Below are 18,599 nucleotides of genomic sequence, written 5' to 3'. Positions count from 1 at the left end.
GACCAGTAAATGGTAATGTATTAAAACCATGTGAGTGATGAATAAAAATAATGCCTGGGGCTTCTGGAGGCTCTAAGTAATCTGCATTTCAAAAGAGACCGATGCCAGTCAACTGTATTTGTTTGAAGAGCAGCCAATAAAACACACAGCATGGAAGAGATTTCAAGCAGGAATTACTGAAAATTCAGAGAAATGCCAGATTTTTTGTGACCAGGTAGTGGAATTGTTTTACTGGTTGCTACACACCAGTGCATGGAAGAGATTAGGCAACTATAAAATCATGGGGCAAATTTGGGAAATTGTCATCTGACTATGCACAATTCTTCAAACACACAGACAATTCTTTAGATTCACAACTGAATGTGCTCTGTGATTTGATTATGGGAGACTGGCTCTTATCTGGTCCCTCTTTTAATGTATTAGAGTGTCAGGTTGGAAAACAATAGTTTTATTGTGCCAGGCAGGGTGATAAGAAAGCAAAAGCTTTTTGAATAGCTCTGATTAATATAAATGTACACAGAGCTCTAGTTTGAAGTACAGTATAAATCAGTGATGTGGCAGCAGAAGCTCCCAGGAGTTTATTTCAGAAACCTGCCCTCACATGGGGACGAAAACTGATTCCCACTGTAGCTGGTGCTAAATAGTTTCTGCCACGTGAAGGGCAATGTTAGATGATTATATTGGGACAGTGACTAACACTAAAAATTCAGGAAAATTTGACAGCAAAGATTCTGTTGCTTTGTGATGACCCTTATTTATTCACATTTATTATCTTGTCTGCCCGATGTTTTGCCCGCGGTGCCGCTCTCACAGATGGGCAGCAACCAAATAGGAGATTTGGACAGACTTAGGAAGGGTCCTCTCAATTTTTTGTATCAGTTGCTATTTGCAGCTATAACTGTGCAATTTTTGAGTGAATACAGTGACAATACCAGTAGAACTACCTGTGCAGGTGAAATTAGGTGACTACTTAACTCATCAAGTGGACAATACTTAGTGAATAAGGCTGGAGGATCTTGCAAACAGGGGCAGAGGCCACATGTACAATAGGCAGATAGACTGCAGCTTCCCTATTAAACTCGGGGGTGGGTGAGCAGAGCAGTGTGTGGAGCTTCTGTTGCTCCCAGGAGCAGGGGGAAGGGTGAAGAATTACTCATCTCTCTTTCTGCACATTCTGTACATTCTGCACATTCTGCACCTCAAGAGACTTAACAGACTAGCATTCTTTTGCCCTGGCTATTTGTATAGTATCACCCTACAGCTCTAGTGCTTGTGCTCAGCCTGCTATGGGCAGGTTTCAAATTTGGGTCTGAATTTTCCCAAAATTCACAGTTACAGGACTTTACTTTGGACACTAGATGTTTGGGCTCATTTTTTAAATTATATGACTTGGATACAGTTGTCAGTAGAAGTATCCAGATTTTAGTCATCCAGGCACTGACACAAATTGTTGATCTGGCAGAACATGTGTCATTTATGTGCAGATGGAGGTGAACTTCACCTTGATGACTTGGCTTCTGAGTGTTTTCTTTCATCTATGTCACTGCTGTTTTGTGCAGGATTCTTCAGAAGAAGCATCACAAAAAATGCAGTATACAAGTGTAAAAATGGAGGCAACTGTGAGATGGACATGTACATGAGGAGAAAATGCCAGGAGTGCCGTCTAAGGAAATGCAAGCAGATGGGCATGTTGGCTGAATGTATGTATACAGGTATTTGCATCATGCAGTCAGAGGGTGCATTAAACATTGGGTTTGCTTGAGTAGTCTGGTTTTGCCAAAGTTATGAAAGGTGTCAGATGGCAGGTGGAAGATGTATGAAAGAAGATGCTGTGCCTGTGCATCAAACCCTGTTGAAAGACAAATGCACTTTTAAGCAATGGGATTTACCTGGTGGTCAGGGATGCAAGGGCATAAGAGGTGAGCAAATGGTGGAGGAAGGCCAGTCCTGCTCTGGATGACAGCTCTTCGTCTGCTTGAGTGTGAAGGAGCAGGGGAAGTGGGTCTGTGGGAGACTCCCCAGGAGTCAGGGTTTTGCAGTGTTATGGAAGCCAGAGCAGGAAAGTCCTGGCGCTTTTCTTTCCTCCTCTTTCTGGGGCTGCCCCAGTCAAGTTCTTGCTGGCCAAGTCCAAGTTTTGGCACATACACAATGCCATTTTCAAGAAAAGAGCGGGAGTGTTGCTAGCAGGAAGTCTCTGTGGACTTGCCAAATGTATGTTCCCAGACCTCACCCAGCAATCAGGCAAAGCCGGGTGAGGGCTGGCCCTTTTTTATAGTCTCATTAACTTTTATCATGGTGCTACAGGCACATAGGTAGAACTCATAGACACATGGGTCCCCAGAAATGAGCCCAATGGATTTTAATAATGTTGCATAGTAAAACAAATATTCTATTCAGACTGACAGTTTATAAACTTTATTGAGCTTCCAGCTGGATAACTTAGAACAATGGGGATATTAAAGTACAACTTTGAACATGTTTAAAGCTCCTCTTTGAGTTATTGCACAATTTTTGTAAGCCTGCTCCTGAAAACACTCTGTAAATATCTTCTCTTTTTTCTTCCATGAATAAGACTACAATTTATTCTTCTTGATGGCTCCAGTCACTTTAGCATACACGTATGTGTGAAATCAATTTAGGTTCATACAGGAAATTAATCTACTTGGAATTTTTAATATATTTCTATCCTTCAATCTGATCAGAAGATGCTACAGTAACTGCTGGTTATATGAGAAACAATAAGCTCCATCAATATTTCGAAGGTGTTGCCAGCATAATGTAATTAATCTTTCATTCTGCAAATTGAACAGGCTGCAAAGATCCTGAGATAGGACATATTCTTGTGCAATACATAAATACATGAGCAGACCCCATTTTAATGGAAGAACCAATGCATTCTGCATTGTCAAAGGAAAATAATTCCCCTGTGGAGCTCACCCCTGCTCCATTGATGCAAAATTTTGAGGATTCAAAATAGTATGAGTCACTCAGTGCAGCAAAAAACCCAACAACCCACTGCTGAAAAAATAAAACCAGGTCAGCGTAAATAATACTGACTGGGACCACATGAAACTTTTATGCTGGCCTATCATTTTCACAAGCTGGCACAGGGGAAATAAAAGCCAGTGGGTGCTGCTGCCATTTGACTCCCTCTCTGCAATGGAAACACGGGGTATCTTGTGTTGCTCATGACTTAACCATAAGTGTGCTCTAATGCACTGCAATGAGGATGTTTGGCAAGGCACCATTTAATGGCTTTAAAGTAGGAGTGTGCTGTATAATTGCTTTTTGTTCCAGGCAATCTAGGACAGTAAAACATGAAACTTCTGGTAGGATAGGGCATTTATTTGAAAAAATATGACTAGGAAATAAAAGGTTACCTTGAACTTTGTTTCACTTACTCATTTTGTAGGATTGTAATTGCAAGCTCTGTGGATTCTTTTTTCTGTCTGAACAAGGAGCTAAAGTATTATAAATATTTATGGCACAGCTACTCAACAATCTTTCTCCTGCCCTTTATGTGCAAACTACAGACAGACCAAAATTACTACCCATCAAATTCATTTGCTGTCATTTGGATCTAAACTGCAAGTTTCTTGGGTGAAATGTCTACCTAGGGAAGACCCAGGTTCTGCCACTCTTCCTAGAATTTAATACTCATTGAAACCTAGCTATCTCTGAGCTAAAAAGTGATGTCCTGTCTCACACACAAGTTTTTCAGATGACTTAAATGGAGCCAGAATAAGATATCAAGGTAATACTTAAAAGCAAGAAGCATGAGGAAATTCTGTCTTAATGCCTAAGGCACATGTAAAGCAAATTTTCCCTAGGAAGACAATAGACCAGAACCTAAGCTGGTGGAAAACAGCACAAGCCCATTAACAGCACCAAAGGATGCGCTGAATAATTTAGAAAAAGAAATCTATGGTGCTGTGTGGCACCACAAATTACATGGCTCAATACCAATTATTATCTCTATCATTCCTATTCCCTCCTTTCAAGGTATTCTTTGCAGGTCTCATTTTAATCATGTAAATTTCCTCTTCTCTCAGCAGTTCAGGTAGGTCATTTTATATAGGGCTTAAACAGGAAATTAAAAACATTCACAGCAAGATTCACTGGTTTCATGGTATCTTCCTCCACATCATATACTCACTGAATGGGCCTCTTTTCCTGCTCTGCATTTTTAAAGGTGAAGAATGGGAAGGATACTTGAGAGAAAAAAAGAAAGAAAGGGATGAAAGAGAGAAAGAAAGAAAGGGATGAAAGAGAGAAAGAAAGAAAGAGAGAAAGAAAGAAAGAAAGAAAGAAAGAAAGAAAGAAAGAAAGAAAGAAAGAAAGAAAGAAAGAAAGAAAGAAAGAAAGAAAGAAAGAAAGAAAGAAAGAAAGAAAGAAAGAAAGAAAGAAAGAAAGTCCTATGCTTAAAATAAATAGGTTTATTTTTAGATGAATACTTAGTTGATTACTTGTTCATTTGTGATTTCTGACTGTCTTCCACAGATTGTGCAGGGTACTTACTGTTCCCTTCTTTTGTTAGAACAAGAAAATTGATAGTTTTTAGGACATCCAAACAAGGTTGCTTCCTGGTTCAAAGTACTGAAATGTACTCTAGAACAAAAAAAAAAAAAAAAAAAAAAAAGAAGAAAAAATCCCATACCACAAATTCAAAAATCATTTTTTGCAAGTGAAACTCTATTGTCAAATCACAGCTTTATGCACTTCTCTAATACAATGAAAAGTAAAATAACAAGACCAGCTCTGTAACTTCTTTTAAAGGTATTTTGCCAGTCTGAGTTTACATTTTCAGCTTTGGTCTACCTGTGTAGTGAGGTAGACCACTAAAGCCTGGGGATCCCCTCTTCTGTGTGGGCTTTCTTTCCAAAAACTGTGCGCAACAGACCTAATATTGCTTGAGGATTATTGAAAATATCCAATGCCCTTCATGTAAGAACAGCTGCACCTCCACCATTGTTTTGGATCAGAGCAAAAGAGCATTACTTTGATGACAGTCTTCCAGTTGTTCCTAATTTTTGCACTTTGGCTCAGGTCTTGGAGCACAGGAAACGCTTTTCTCTTCTATAAAACTGAAACAAATACAGTATACTTCTGGCACTAATGGGCTTTTTTGCCTGTAAGAATAGATTAGACCTGGTCTAAAGCAAGACCCCTGACATGCTCAGTGTGTGGATTCTGGGCCAGCAGAGCCAAGTGTTTTCCTCTGCAGATAAGCTCCATGTGGGGTAGACCACTCATAGTGTGTGCTTAGCTTGTCTCAGTAGGATCACATCCAAAGATAGTGACACGTTCAGGAGATGATCTGCACAGGTAAGAGGGTTGTTGGTGTAAGGGGCATCCATGGGCATGTCTAAGTACCTCTTCAGTGCCTCAGGCATTTATAAATCCAATTGCTTTGTGTTGCTTTATGTGTCCCAGGTCTCTTAACAGAGATACAGTGCAAGTCAAAAAGGCTACGGAAAAATGTGAAGCAGCCCCCAGATCAGACAGTCAGTGAAGACAACGAAGGCCATGATGTGAAACAAGTAACTTCTACAACTAAAATATATAGGGTAAGAGAATTCTTGTAATAGCTCATTACTGGTGATGTGATTTTTGTTAAGTGCATCTAATACAGTGAATGAAGGGTATTGAAAACCCTCTGGAGCTGTCTGCGTTGATTAAAACTCTCTTTTCAACTAAGTCAAGGAAATACCTTGAGTGTAGATGTAGTTCTGATATTTTTAGTCAAAACCCTGTAAAGCATCTGTAAGATCCATGCAGTATCTTTTCTGTGGTACAAATATCACATACATTGAGGTGTGATATTAAAACTTGAACATACCTAGTTGTTTGCTAATCATTTCCTTATTTCTGATAATTAACCACACAAACCTACGCAGTTTAACAACATTATACACCTCTCTTCTGTACACTTCTATAAAAGCCTCAGTGACAAGCAAACCTTTTATCTCCTTAGTCTCCAAATGGTGAAAAATGGATGTATAGCTTTTGCCTAAAGCAGGAGATGCTACATCATTACTATGACTGCATTTCATGATGGGCTTTTTTTTTTTTTTTTTTTTTTGCCAGTATAGGAGAAGGTAGAACTTACCCCAGAGCAGCAGAAACTTCTTGATTATATTATGGATTCATACAGTAAACAACAAATACCCCAGGAGGTGTCAAAAAAGCTAGTAAGTATATCGACAAATTCATTTTTTAAACACTGATAATGAGGTTGAGGATTACAAGGCAAAAAATATTTATAGTCAGCATAAGTAGGAGTAGTTAGTAGAGCAAACTGTGGGCTTACACTTTAAGTATGCTCAAGGTGGGGCAGAATCTTTTCCAACAATTAGACCACATCTTTATGAAACTTAGATGTTAAGAAAAATCTTTCAACTGTAGAATAAGACTCTTATGATCAAATCTAACCTTTGCTGATTGGAGCTTTGTTTTTTCCATTGTCAGTGTAGGCAGTGATTTGAGTTTGAGTCGCTGTCAATTTTCCTTTCCTGTAAAGACACCAGCCTGGAATCTTGAAAGTATTTTCTAGAGTAAAAGACACTGTCTATTTCTTATGCTGCCTTACAAAATACTTGGTTTTGACAACATTGGAGACAAATTACAGTGTTTGGTGGAACCTTTGCCTGGTCCAGTCTAATAGCTCTTGTATTTCATGCTCCTAAATAGGAAATGTCAGTGAAAATTAACAGATTTTGTTTGGTTTGATTTTCAACAGTTGAATGAGGAGTTCAGTGCTGAAGGAAATTTTCTGATTTTAACAGAAATGGCCACCAGTCACGTGCAGGTTCTTGTGGAATTCACTAAAAAACTACCAGGTACATCCAGGGTGTTGGGGAAATATTTGTTATTGCAATGCTTGCATGCCTGTGTGTTGCCTTTTGGAAAGCTTTGCATATATTTTAAAGACTATTTAAAAATGCCTGATCCTTCCACACACTGTTTAGATATTGAATAAAGAGAAGGTGCTTTGTGGTCAGAAGAATAGTAGACTGAACAATCCAAACTCTGCTACTCCAAGATGTGGCACCCTTTAGTTATTGACAGAGAAAATGCTCAGAGAAGGGATTGTGTCTGTAGAGAGATTTTATTTTTATATATTGCTGCAGTGCCAACTAGTCTGCCTCTAAATTACCACTAACACTTGCTAGACTCTACTTGATTCCCTTTGCTGCTTTTCTAGCAATGTTTCTAGGTTATAACACCCACTGAATTGTGAGTCCCACACAAGAAATTTTTCTAGTTGGTGGCACCAATATTTATGGTCCTTGCATAGTGTGTTATGGACAAGTGCTGAAAATCCAAGTTCATTAGCATTTTTTTAACTCTCAAGTTCATGTTACCTCAAGACTGAACACTGGACATATGGTAGAGGTCCCTTTTACTAAGGAAGGTGCACTGTAACACTGAAAGCAGCATGGCAGTGGGAAAGGAGTGTAGAGAGCTCTGGTGGAAACACAACAGAAGATGTTATGGAGCAACATCAGGTTAGACAAAATTCTCACTATTGGTTATGTACCACCACCCTTTGCTGATCCTCTAAAATACCATGAACACTGAAATACGTGTGTAATCCTCATAAAATCTGGGGAGGTTCAATTTAGTGTCATGTGCTGAAGTCCAATTTTGAATGTCTGCAGCAATTAGCAAGCCTACTGACACCAGCATGGAGGTTATGCAGATGTGTGACACCTCACACGCAGGAATTGCAGGACAAAAAGAAGTGGGAACTGTTTCTGTTGCTGTCTGATTTGTCTCTAATGTGTCCTCAGGCTTCCAAACCCTTGATCATGAAGACCAGATTGCTTTGCTGAAGGGCTCAGCAGTAGAAGCCATGTTCCTCCGCTCCGCTGAGATCTTCAGCAGGAAACTTCCCTCGGGACACACTGTCCTTCTGGAAGAGAGGATCCGCAATAGTGGTAGGTGTCCTGTTCCATGAGGCAAAACCAAACCACGCCATTCCACTTCTGTGTCAGCATTTGGCCCTTGGGAAGCTGGTAGGATTGTTTAGTAGCACTGAGACAGATTTATCTGAATGTTCTTTACATTAACTAGAACAAATCTAACTGAGCCTCGAGTCTAAAGTTCATAAGGTAAAGGATTCCTTACAAGTACCTTCCAACTTTTCTGAATAATGCTGCATCAACTAAACCTAGTGCATGTCCCCAGTGAAAAGAATGAAAGAATGATGAAGAAGAGCTACTACCATTTCAAATTGTTCACATAAAATATTGGTAATTATGCTTTCAAAGACAATCCCCATAAGCAGAAAAAAAAATATTTTTGGATGTTACTGAAGATGACTGAAGGCAAGCACCTTTTCTTAGGGTTGTTCTGGTAAAATTGAATCACACATAGATAGAAGAATTATAAATATAGCAGGGTTTGAGTATGTTTTTTTCTTCTTAAAGTCCATTGAAAGCTCAATGACTCTGATAAGTTCCACTGGTTCTAGACATAGATTGTAATAATTATGAAAAGCCAAATGGGGCTAGATATTGTTTGTTCCTTAGAGCAGAAGTTGTGTTGTACATTATTATGCATTTTTTGTGCTCCACCAATACAATACTGAATGTTTGCCTTTTTCAGTATTGACCAGCAAGCTTTATCCAACCCTCCATTGATAGATACCTATCAATGAATATTCAAAGGGATCAGCAATTCTGAATGAGAGAGTCAGTCTATAGATTCTGCCTTCTGACTTTCCTTTTTAAGGATCAGAAGGAGAAGAGACAGAAGAACATGTAACCTTAATATTAGTCATGGGAATGGGCTTGAACTCAGTTCAGAAACTACTACTGATGTAGGCAAAATTAAGCCAATATTTACATAGTTGATCCACTGAAAAGGTTCAGAAAACTTGAGAATAATTCACTAGCTGAACATATGTATTTATTTTGGCTTGGCACACTCATTATAATTAATAGTTTTTTCTATTTCTTTCATTTTCATTGATTATAAGAGGGTACTATTTGATGGACTGGAAACAGTGATTTCCAGAGTGAATTTAATAACTTCTGGTCCAGGTTCTGCAGGCAGAGAAGTATGCCAAGAAGGCCAGATATGTTTCCTGGAAACTGTAATGAGTTGTCACAGATCCAAATGTCTTCATTAAGAGATTTTTTTACTGGATTATAACCCAAATTTTTTATAAAAATAGGCTTTGGATAAATGAATCCATATGGCAACATGATTACTGAAAACTTCTCTAATCTACACAATGAGTATGAAGCTTCTTTGTTTCAGATATTCATTAAAAAAAAAAAAAAAACAAACCAAAAAAACAACCAAACCCAAAAGCAAGAAATACTTTAATCCAGAACATTGCATAAGCCCTTATGTCATACCAATAATTTTCCTTAGTCATAATGTAAAAATATTCTGTTCATTTTCTGCAGCTATGGAATCCAGATAAGATGCAATATTATATTTTACAAGTTTGTGCTTGACTTCATGATAATACAACTGGCTGGAATACTGCATTGTATCCTGCCTCAGTATTATTTACCTGTCATGTTGCAGATTTAAAAAAAAACACATTTTGTGTAGAACAATTTAGAAGAAACTTGTGTAGAAATTTCAAGACAAGTAACAAAGGTGGTATGTTTCCTGCAATTCTTTTTTTTTTTTTCTGCGGGGAAAAATTCCAGGGTAAATTAAAAGCAAACTCTTAGAACAAAAACCTGGGCTGAATAATTCCCAAGAAATGAAACACAATAACTTTTTAACCTGTGTGCATGTATAAATACAAATGTGTAACTTCTTGCTCTTGAAAGAGGCTTTCTAAAATGTCTTCCCTCAAGCCAGGATCAAGTTGAAGACATAAGAGGAAATTCTGATGTTAGAACGTCCCCCCCATGTATTACAAAAGGATAATGTATTATCCAGCTTACTGCTGCTGACTGCATTTTTTCCTTCTATTAATAGCCAGAATAAAAGAACTCATATATTTTATTTCTCTACTTAGTGCAAATTCAAACCTACTTTAAAAGATTTTCCTTTGCTGCATTTAATGGGGCTGTAACAATAAAAAAAGCAGCTTGTAAATCTTTGCATTTCTAGCTTAATTACTGCTACTGGACCTATTTAAGTTTTAAATAAATTAAACTTTGAAATAGTTTTAAAATATCTACTATAGAAATAGCTTATTTTTGCAGTTTAAATACTCATTATTTTCATGTGTCAAAGTTTAAACAAAATGATAGAAAGGCATCCAAATTCTTCTGTTATCACTGTTTACAGATACAGCTTTCAATGTTATTTCAATAATATGTAATATAAATTACAGTAAAATAAAATATTACAAGTATTCAATATTAAAAAATTAAATATTTTGCAGTTCACACCCCTGAATGTCACAGAACTCAACACCAGGGCTCTAGGTTTCATGGTAGCCTGTACCAAATGTGACATTAGAGTAGAAATGTAAACAATCTTTTCCAGTCTTAACCAGTAAGGACAAATGCTACTAAAAGCTGCAGCTGCCCATTATCATGTTATAGACTGGTCCAAGAGACAAGAATGGCCAGAAGAGATTAAACTCCTCTTTTTCCATATGCCTCACTGGAAAACCAACAAATGAACAGAGAAACACAAAAGGCTAAATGCAGCAAACTGAAACACACAAAGACAACAGAGAGCATCTGAAGAAATTCAGTGATGGCTGAGTGGGAGTTTGAAAATCAAGATTATAGGTAGCAAATTAAAAAACAGCATCAGGATTATTTATGGCTCCTAGTGAGGTCCTAAACATTGTCATGCCAGCAGCCATAAATTATTGCTGGTAGTCAGAATTTCTGTCTGTATATTTTTAGGTACAGACTAATGTCTGAATGTCACAGAAGTTCTATTGTCAAGCTTTGATGTCTGTATCCATAAAACAGGGAGGGAGGTGATGATTCTGCCTGAAAGTCACAAGCTGTCCAGCATTCTGTCACCTGCCACCATGTCCACTTTGAAGCTGCTCTCATCTATTAATATTTATGTCTTCTCTGCTCTGCTTGTATGGAATGTTTGGGGTTTTTTTCCTGATAAAGAAGTCAGAGATCTGGTGGTGATGACCTTTGAGCATTATCAGCATTCATTTTCATTCTCATGCTGATGAGGCATATTTTTATTTCTCAGCTTGTGCATATTGCTCAAGTCCTGCTGCACCTCAGAGAATGCCTTTGTTTGAGCCCTGATGGTCTTTCTCTGTGAGCCATTAGGAAAATTCTTGCATTAGGGGCTCCTGTGACTGAAATCCTCTCCTACACACCCTAATATTGAGAATTAATGAGAAATACAGACTTTTAAAATTTAATGTTACTGAGATTTGTTGCCATTTACTCATCTTATTTGATGCTTCACTATGCATATACCATATTGTGATTGACTCATTCTGTGAAAGGCTGACATTCTAGTAATTTAATGCTTGGTGTTCTTCTGTTATTTTGAAAGTAAATTCTCCCCATTATTGAGCAGTACACTCTTTTTAAAAACCAGAGCTGAGATACAGAAATTTTTCTCTGTGAGTATTTGTAGTTTTGCTAAAGATACCAGGTTTCAGTAGTCATGAAAAGACTACTGAGATTTTTATTTCGTCACTTTACTCTACAGAGCAGTTCTAGGAATTTGAGTATTGGGAAATAAAATACTGATATTGACAGAAAGGGAAGAATCTGGACCCAAAATTGAAGTTGGCAGCAGGACCTCTGACATTGTGAAACACACTGTTGTCTTCCTGGATGGGTTACAGGTGCTGAAGTACACTCGGGTCCAAGATAAAAAAAAAAATAGCTCCACTCTCAAAGCATTGGCAAGAGGCCACCTCTTGCCATCGAATATGGGATACAAAGTTCCCACTGATTTGGATAAGAGGCTCCTGCAACCAAAAGCAAAGTTTGATATTGGAGCATGGATACCGAATAACTTCCATTGCCCTTGTCTTTTATAATTTGGTTATTAGTACTGAGCAAGGGTGGTGCTTCAAACTCCCCTTGTGCTGGGGTTTGTGCAGAGAAACAAAATGATCTTCACTGACTGTCCAAAGTGTCTAACCCTCCAAATGGTCATGTGCATCCTCGTGGAAGGACACATCATCCTGTGACTCAAGGCAGAACTGGCTCACTGCCCAAAACATTAGGAAATTTAGACCACTAAATTGCAAAATATAGGGAAGAGCTTTTCTGTCCACACACCTTTCCTGCACAATCTACCACACCGAGTCATCCAGTTCTAGGTACCTGAAGCACAATTAAAGTTGCTAAAATTATTTAAATCATATCTACACAATAGATCTATACCCATGAAAGCAAAACAGATGTTAGGAACCCAATATCTTTTCTTCTGCATAAGTGTGTTTCTTCAGGCCAAAAGCATTTTTAGACTCTGCCTGTGAAGACTAGCTCAAGGCACTGCAGATGCTGCTAGTGTGTGCCAGACCACATCTCTCTCTTGACTCTTGACTCAGGCCACTGCTAAAGGAGGGTATGTGGAAAGGTCGTTTACACCCTCCTTACAGGCTGGGTTTGTTGTTGGTTTGGTTGGGTTTTTTTTAAACTAAGGTTTCTTTGCTTGCAATTATGACTTAACAGAGGTCCTATAGATTGCTTTAAAGCAGAGGGGGGTTTGGTACTTGGTTGTGAGTTTTGCTCAACATGTGCTAAGTCTCATTTAAGTTGGCCATTTAACCCCTACAAGACAACAGTAGACAGAAAAGAATGTGCCCGTGCTCTGGTGTGTCTTCTCTCCTGGCTAGATTTTCCCCTGGTTTGGCACTCAGCATCACAGGGGTGAATTTGGTCAGTGTTTAAAGCACCATTTATGCATTTGAATAGCTCAGAAGGGAGAGCTAATAAGCAGCATGAAAAACAATTATGGTAGATAGAACAATGTGAAAGATAAAATGTTTGTGAGTAATTAGAATATTTTATTTGCATAAAGCGGGTACTAATATACCCTTGGTTTCATATTCACTAATATTTAAATGTTTATAAAGAAAAAATGATCTCTATCTATATTAATAACACAGTGTTAGTTACTGTTAATTAGCATTTACTCTCAAGCTTTCTTTTTGCAATAGATTAATTATTCAGTTTTGTAACACAGCCAAAGTAGACGAGAGAATGCTGCCTCAAAAAGCTGGCAATACTGATCTAATATCACAGTAAATACAGTAAATATTCCAGAATTATGTTAAACAGATAATTATTCATGGCCTGAAACTGCAAACCTTATGATATCAGGTAACAGTCATCTTACCTTTAAAGAGTAATCATAACAACAAAACTCTAAAAAAGACAAGATCTAAAGTAATGTTGTGCCTTGAACTACAGATGGGGATGAACTTGTGCAAGTAAGGGATGTTGAATGAATAATGCTCATGGGTTTAAATCTGCTCTAGTTTGATGCTGCAAAGCTGCACTCAGTAAAGCCTGTATTTCCCAGTGACCACGCTTGGATTTACAGCCAGACATGCATGAACACAACAAAATAATTAAATGATCTGCAGCATCTTCTGCAGGTGGCTGAGCTGGGTTAGGTAGGAATTTGTACAACACAGAAAGATGCCCAATGGCATGTGAAGGATAAGCATGTTCTTACTGCCATAATGCTGCATGAAACAAGGTTTTTGAAACCTTTTTGAAGAAAGTTAGGAAGGAGGCACTATTAGCAGTGACCAGGAAGCTCTGCCTGCCTGACAGCACTGTACAGGGCTCTCATCTGATCTAAATATAGAAGGTAAGGCAGAACTAACTTTTCTGTTCTCAATGAAGCCAGAAATATAATTTCATTTATTTGATTTTTCTTTTCACTTTTGAGCTATAATTTGTAGTAATGACTTTGGGAAAATCATGTAACTCACTTCTCCAGCCTTTCCAGTTACAAGCACAAATCCCTTTTAATTCTTGTTCTGATAATCTGAAGTGGCAACATCTCATACAGTAGCTAGGGAAAAAAAAGCAAGAACTATAAACATCTGTTTCCTGTGTTTCCTCGTTGTTTTTTTTTTTCTTTCTGTTGGAGCTTATTAAATCCAAACCGAAGCGTTTACAATCACATTAGAAAACAGCTCCCTCTTGTGACAGAAAAGCAATTTGTGTAACGTGCATGCAGGAAGATGAACTAATAGCAGGGAAACTTCAGCGTAGGTGGGATGACAGCAAAACTACTAAGAGAAAAGATTCCATTATCCTAGCTCCAAAATTGCTCGTTTTTCATGGATTTTTTTTCATAATTGTCTTGTGACATATATCAGTTTAAAGATTTTGAAGTTCTGTTCTCCCTTGGAAAAGTGGTAAATCACTGGCATTGCTCAAACATCCCTTTATAATTCCCTTTCATCTCTATGGTTATATTTCTTTGTTTGCAGTACACTAATGCAGAGTTCTCTGCAGTAATTTCATTTGCTTTCACATCTATACTCATTTTTTGCTTTACCCTTCCATACTTAATGTTAGCTTAGAAGCTCTCTGGGCAGGGATTGTTTCACTACATGCTTAGGCATTGTTTGGAGCAGTGAGGATGTGAATTTAGGTCCTCACTAGCTTTTCCATATCCTGTTTGCCAGCACCATTTTCATCCTACTTCTGCTATACAGACAATAGGATTTGAGGAGTTTGGGGTCACCAAAAGCAATAAATCAATCCAGCTGAAAGCTAGCCTGACCTTCGAAAGAAAAAAGAGAAAAAACCTTCAATTTATGAATATGAGAAACAAATGATGGGAGTCAGCCACAGCCCACTTCCTACCATTTCTTGTTTCCTGTCAAGATGATTGTGCCCAGCAGCACAATACCTTGCACAGAGACTTCTAAAAATATCAACTTTGTCTTAGACTTTTCTCATGTTGCTGCTGAGCTACTCATTTCCATGAAAGGAATTAATTTGCTCTGCTTTAGGGCCCAGCTTTTCACTTCTTGTTTTCCTACTTTCATGCACACTTTAAGACTTTGGTGTTCCGTATATATGTGCTACTTACATATTATAAGGAACCTTGGCATTTCAAACCACCCAAGAGGGAGGCAGGGGGTTCCCCAAAAGTTAGCAATGACAAGTATTCAAAATTCTAAGTAGTTAATGCTGATGACTAACAGCATAAGTCTCGCAGCACCTTAGATGCTATGACTATTGTTTGCCCTGTAAGAAGGGCCAGCTGAGTTAGTAACTTCTACAGGACAAGCTGACCCACATCATATATATCCCTTTAATTGACTTAGTAGTATTGGACTTATCAAGGAAACAAGATTTGTGGCTTGTAGTCTGAAGTGAACATGGGTTGCTCATGTCATGTGTTTAAAAACATGACTCAGCCATGAAATACACCACGCCCTACAAGATCATTCCTTCACTGTTGGGACACATAACTATTCCACTGCTTGAAGTAAATTTACTGTCACAGCAAAATGTGACTGTTTCATAGCTGAGTCAAATGACTTCATGTTTCCTTCCTTTGAGTTCCACATGCTGAGTTTCAGTTTTAATTTTTATCTACTGGGGGCACTCCAAACCGCACTAGTCCTGGACTTCAGCTTGGTGCTGTACACAATGCTCAAACCCACATGAATTCACATGGCTACCAAAGGGAGTTATAAAGACTTCTCCTAGAACAGCTCAAAATTAAGACTAAATCTACAAGAGATCCTGTGGCCCTCATCTGTGGGAGCCAAAGAGGTTCCCATCCTTTCAGCCAAGGAAGGCCAAAAGGTTCTTGCTGCAGAGCCACTGTTTTGGATGTCTACATTGCTTCAGAGCTGCAAGCAGCTGCTGTCAATAGTTTAGTGTCTGCTCTGAGTGACTCACATATCATTTAAAAAAAGAATAATTTTGATGTCACAGGACTTCTCTTTTACACCAAAGAGTAGGATGGAGTACATCTGTAACTCAAGGCTAACTAAGAACATTGTGACCTGATGACAAAGTCAGCAAGAAAGTAGTCCCATTGGCAGGCCTTAGTTTGGAAACCCTAAAGGCTTCTGCTGATGGTGAATCACATGATCATATTCTTAAATAGGCCTGGATTTTAGCTATTTTTGGCTCTGTATTTTAGAACACATTATTTTATGCTTTAAGGTAGTAGTAGTTGCATGCAAGTTGATCTTGGACTGCAGGTAATCCTAGACCTGATGAAAGTTTCAGGCTACATAAAAGGAGTAATTAAATGTCTTTATGGAGACAACTGAAGCAACTGCCCAAGGCAGTTGGCTGTAGAGTTGGGCTGGAATTAAACCATACACCCTGAGAGATTTCCACATAACTAATGCAGAGACAGGGAACACAGGGTCTGCTTCTTAATGAGGATTATCAGCAGACAAGGAAACCACCTATGAGACTTGTCCTGAAGATTCAGATGGACAAACCTGCAGAGTGAAATCAGTTGTTTGAAAGAAAGACCTTGAAACCACGCAAAAAGAAATTGCCAGTGTTTGCCTGTGTCTGTGTCCTTGTTTTCTCTGGAAAACAAGGATGTGCTTGCACTTCTGCAACTAATTGTCTTGTATCATGATTTCTGTAGTAGATTTAACTCACCAAGACGGTCAATATGAAATATTAAATAATTTCTGTGTAGCAATAAACCAGAGTTCTTCAATAATTAAGACATATTATAACAATTTTTTCATTCTCACAGGTATCTCAGATGAATTCATAACTCCCATGTTTAATTTTTATAAAAGCATTGGAGAGCTGAAGATGACACAGGAAGAATATGCACTGCTCACAGCCATAGTTATTCTGTCTCCAGGTAACTTCTCATCCAGAATTAAATATTAGTGGTTCTGGAAAGAAAGCATGAGGAGCAGACGTGAGATTTGTAAAAACTTACATTCTGCATGGAGTAAGTCAATGTGCATGCTCATTCTGTATATTCAGTTGTTAAACCAGAAAAAAAGCACAGAAATGCAAACTCCAAATGTCCTGCTACACCCTTTGATTTTGAATATAAGGAAGAAACTGCTTAAATAACGTTTTTTTAAAAATTAAGTGTATCTCTTCACTGCTTAGCAAAACAGGCTTCCTCCTTCAGAAAACCCCAAATGTGGCTACATAAACACATCATCACTGACCACTGTGGAATGCTACTTATTTTAAAGGGGAATTGGGAAACCTATAACTTAGAATAACTTAGAGTATGGCAATGGAGGTCTTCAGAATTTATTGGGAGGTTTCCAAACCAGGTTTCATGAAAGATGGGAAGGTGAAGCATTTCCATCACTCTTTGAGTGACTGTGTCTCAGGAAATTTTTTTACACCAAAAATCCCATCCTTCTCTTCTCCTCCCAATCCAAGTATTCAAACACATTTCCATACGAACAAAATAAAAATACAAGTATTTTCTAACAAGGAAATTTAATCTGAGGATGAAGACGCTTGATTTCACCCTGGTGACCTGCTTTTACACTCTTCTGGCTAAATTCCCCAGGAGTACTACACCTCCAAGATCTTGGGGTGTTGCTCAGCTTTTGAAATGCATTTTATGACATACTCTGGTGCAGAACCAGAGTATGGAGGGATGATGACAGCACTCCAGTGAAACGTTGCAGAGTTAAAACAGTTCAGTTTTTAAGAAGGTTAAAAATTTTCTCTAGTTAGAAGTGGGAAGCTTACATGAAAACCCTAAGTTTATGCAAAAATAGAGCATTAAACATTTTTATTTCATATTAATTTGAAAATAAATATTCTTTGTAGGTATGAATATCAGTGGCCAGTGTAAATATTTGAATATTTTTATGTTACTTATCAGTGTAAATATTTGCAGTATATCAGAGCGTGTATTTGCTAATCACTTCTTTTCTTTAAAACCATAATCAGATCGACAATACATAAAGGACAGAGATTCTGTGGAAAGGCTTCAAGAACCACTGCTGGATATTCTACAAAAAGTCTGCAAACTTCACCACCCAGATAACCCTCAACACTTTGCATGCCTTCTGGGCCGTCTCACAGAATTACGGACATTTAACCATCACCACGCAGAGATGCTGATGTCATGGAGAGTGAATGATCACAAATTCACACCTCTTCTCTGTGAGATCTGGGATGTGCAGTGATGGATATGTCTTTATTTTATTTTAGGAGAAATATCTTTTTAAAGGACCACATAGCACTTATTTTCATAGAGAAGTTCCCACGGTGCATTATATTTTCTTTACTGCATTTTTATAGAAACATGCCATGGATTCATAAAAGTCATTTTGTCCACTATACACAGAATATTGTATAGCTATCAGACCCTCACATGTGAGTATAACTTTTTCTGTATTTATACCTCTTGACCAGAAAGAGCCCACCAGCTCTTCAGAGGAACCCAATTAATTCCTGCTGCAATTAAGCTGATTGCAATAACTGTTCCTCTGTAAAGAAATGGGGAAATTTAAGTTTCCATTCATAATTTTTCATTGCAGTGTTTTTTTGTTCTTTACCTCTGACAAAGAATATATTCCAGATTGTTACAGTAATAAACCAGCTGAAAGGGTTAATGTCACAGTCATTAGCTGTTCAACTCTGAAATGTGTTCATGTTAAGGTGTGCAAGATGTTATTTCTTCACAAAATGAAAAATTATATAATGGAGTAAAACCACATACACACAAAAACTCTT

At 38.0% G+C, this 18,599-nt stretch overlaps 1 protein-coding gene across 2 annotated transcripts in view; it reads left to right on the top strand.

Moving 5' to 3' along the window:
* NR1H4 (nuclear receptor subfamily 1 group H member 4) overlaps positions 1-18,599 on the top strand; it is a 36,017-nt gene extending 17,418 nt beyond the window's left edge. The window contains exons 4-10 of one of the 2 annotated variants that reach the window (XM_058805574.1): positions 1,560-1,700; positions 5,434-5,567; positions 6,093-6,191; positions 6,740-6,839; positions 7,794-7,940; positions 16,630-16,743; positions 17,811-18,599. In XM_058805574.1, coding sequence (XP_058661557.1) covers positions 1,560-1,700; positions 5,434-5,567; positions 6,093-6,191; positions 6,740-6,839; positions 7,794-7,940; positions 16,630-16,743; positions 17,811-18,049 — 974 coding nt within the window. In that variant the 3' untranslated portion in view covers positions 18,050-18,599. Of the gene's footprint in view, positions 1-1,559; positions 1,713-5,433; positions 5,568-6,092; positions 6,192-6,739; positions 6,840-7,793; positions 7,941-16,629; positions 16,744-17,810 lie in introns of both variants that reach the window. The other variant, XM_058805573.1, reaches the window with a different exon arrangement.

The sequence above is a fragment of the Ammospiza caudacuta genome, chromosome 5, assembly GCF_027887145.1.
Source record: "Ammospiza caudacuta isolate bAmmCau1 chromosome 5, bAmmCau1.pri, whole genome shotgun sequence".
Classification (NCBI taxonomy): Eukaryota; Metazoa; Chordata; class Aves; order Passeriformes; family Passerellidae; genus Ammospiza; species Ammospiza caudacuta.
The sequence above is the reverse complement of the archived record's forward strand: the minus strand, read 5'-3'. Positions and strand labels throughout refer to the sequence as shown.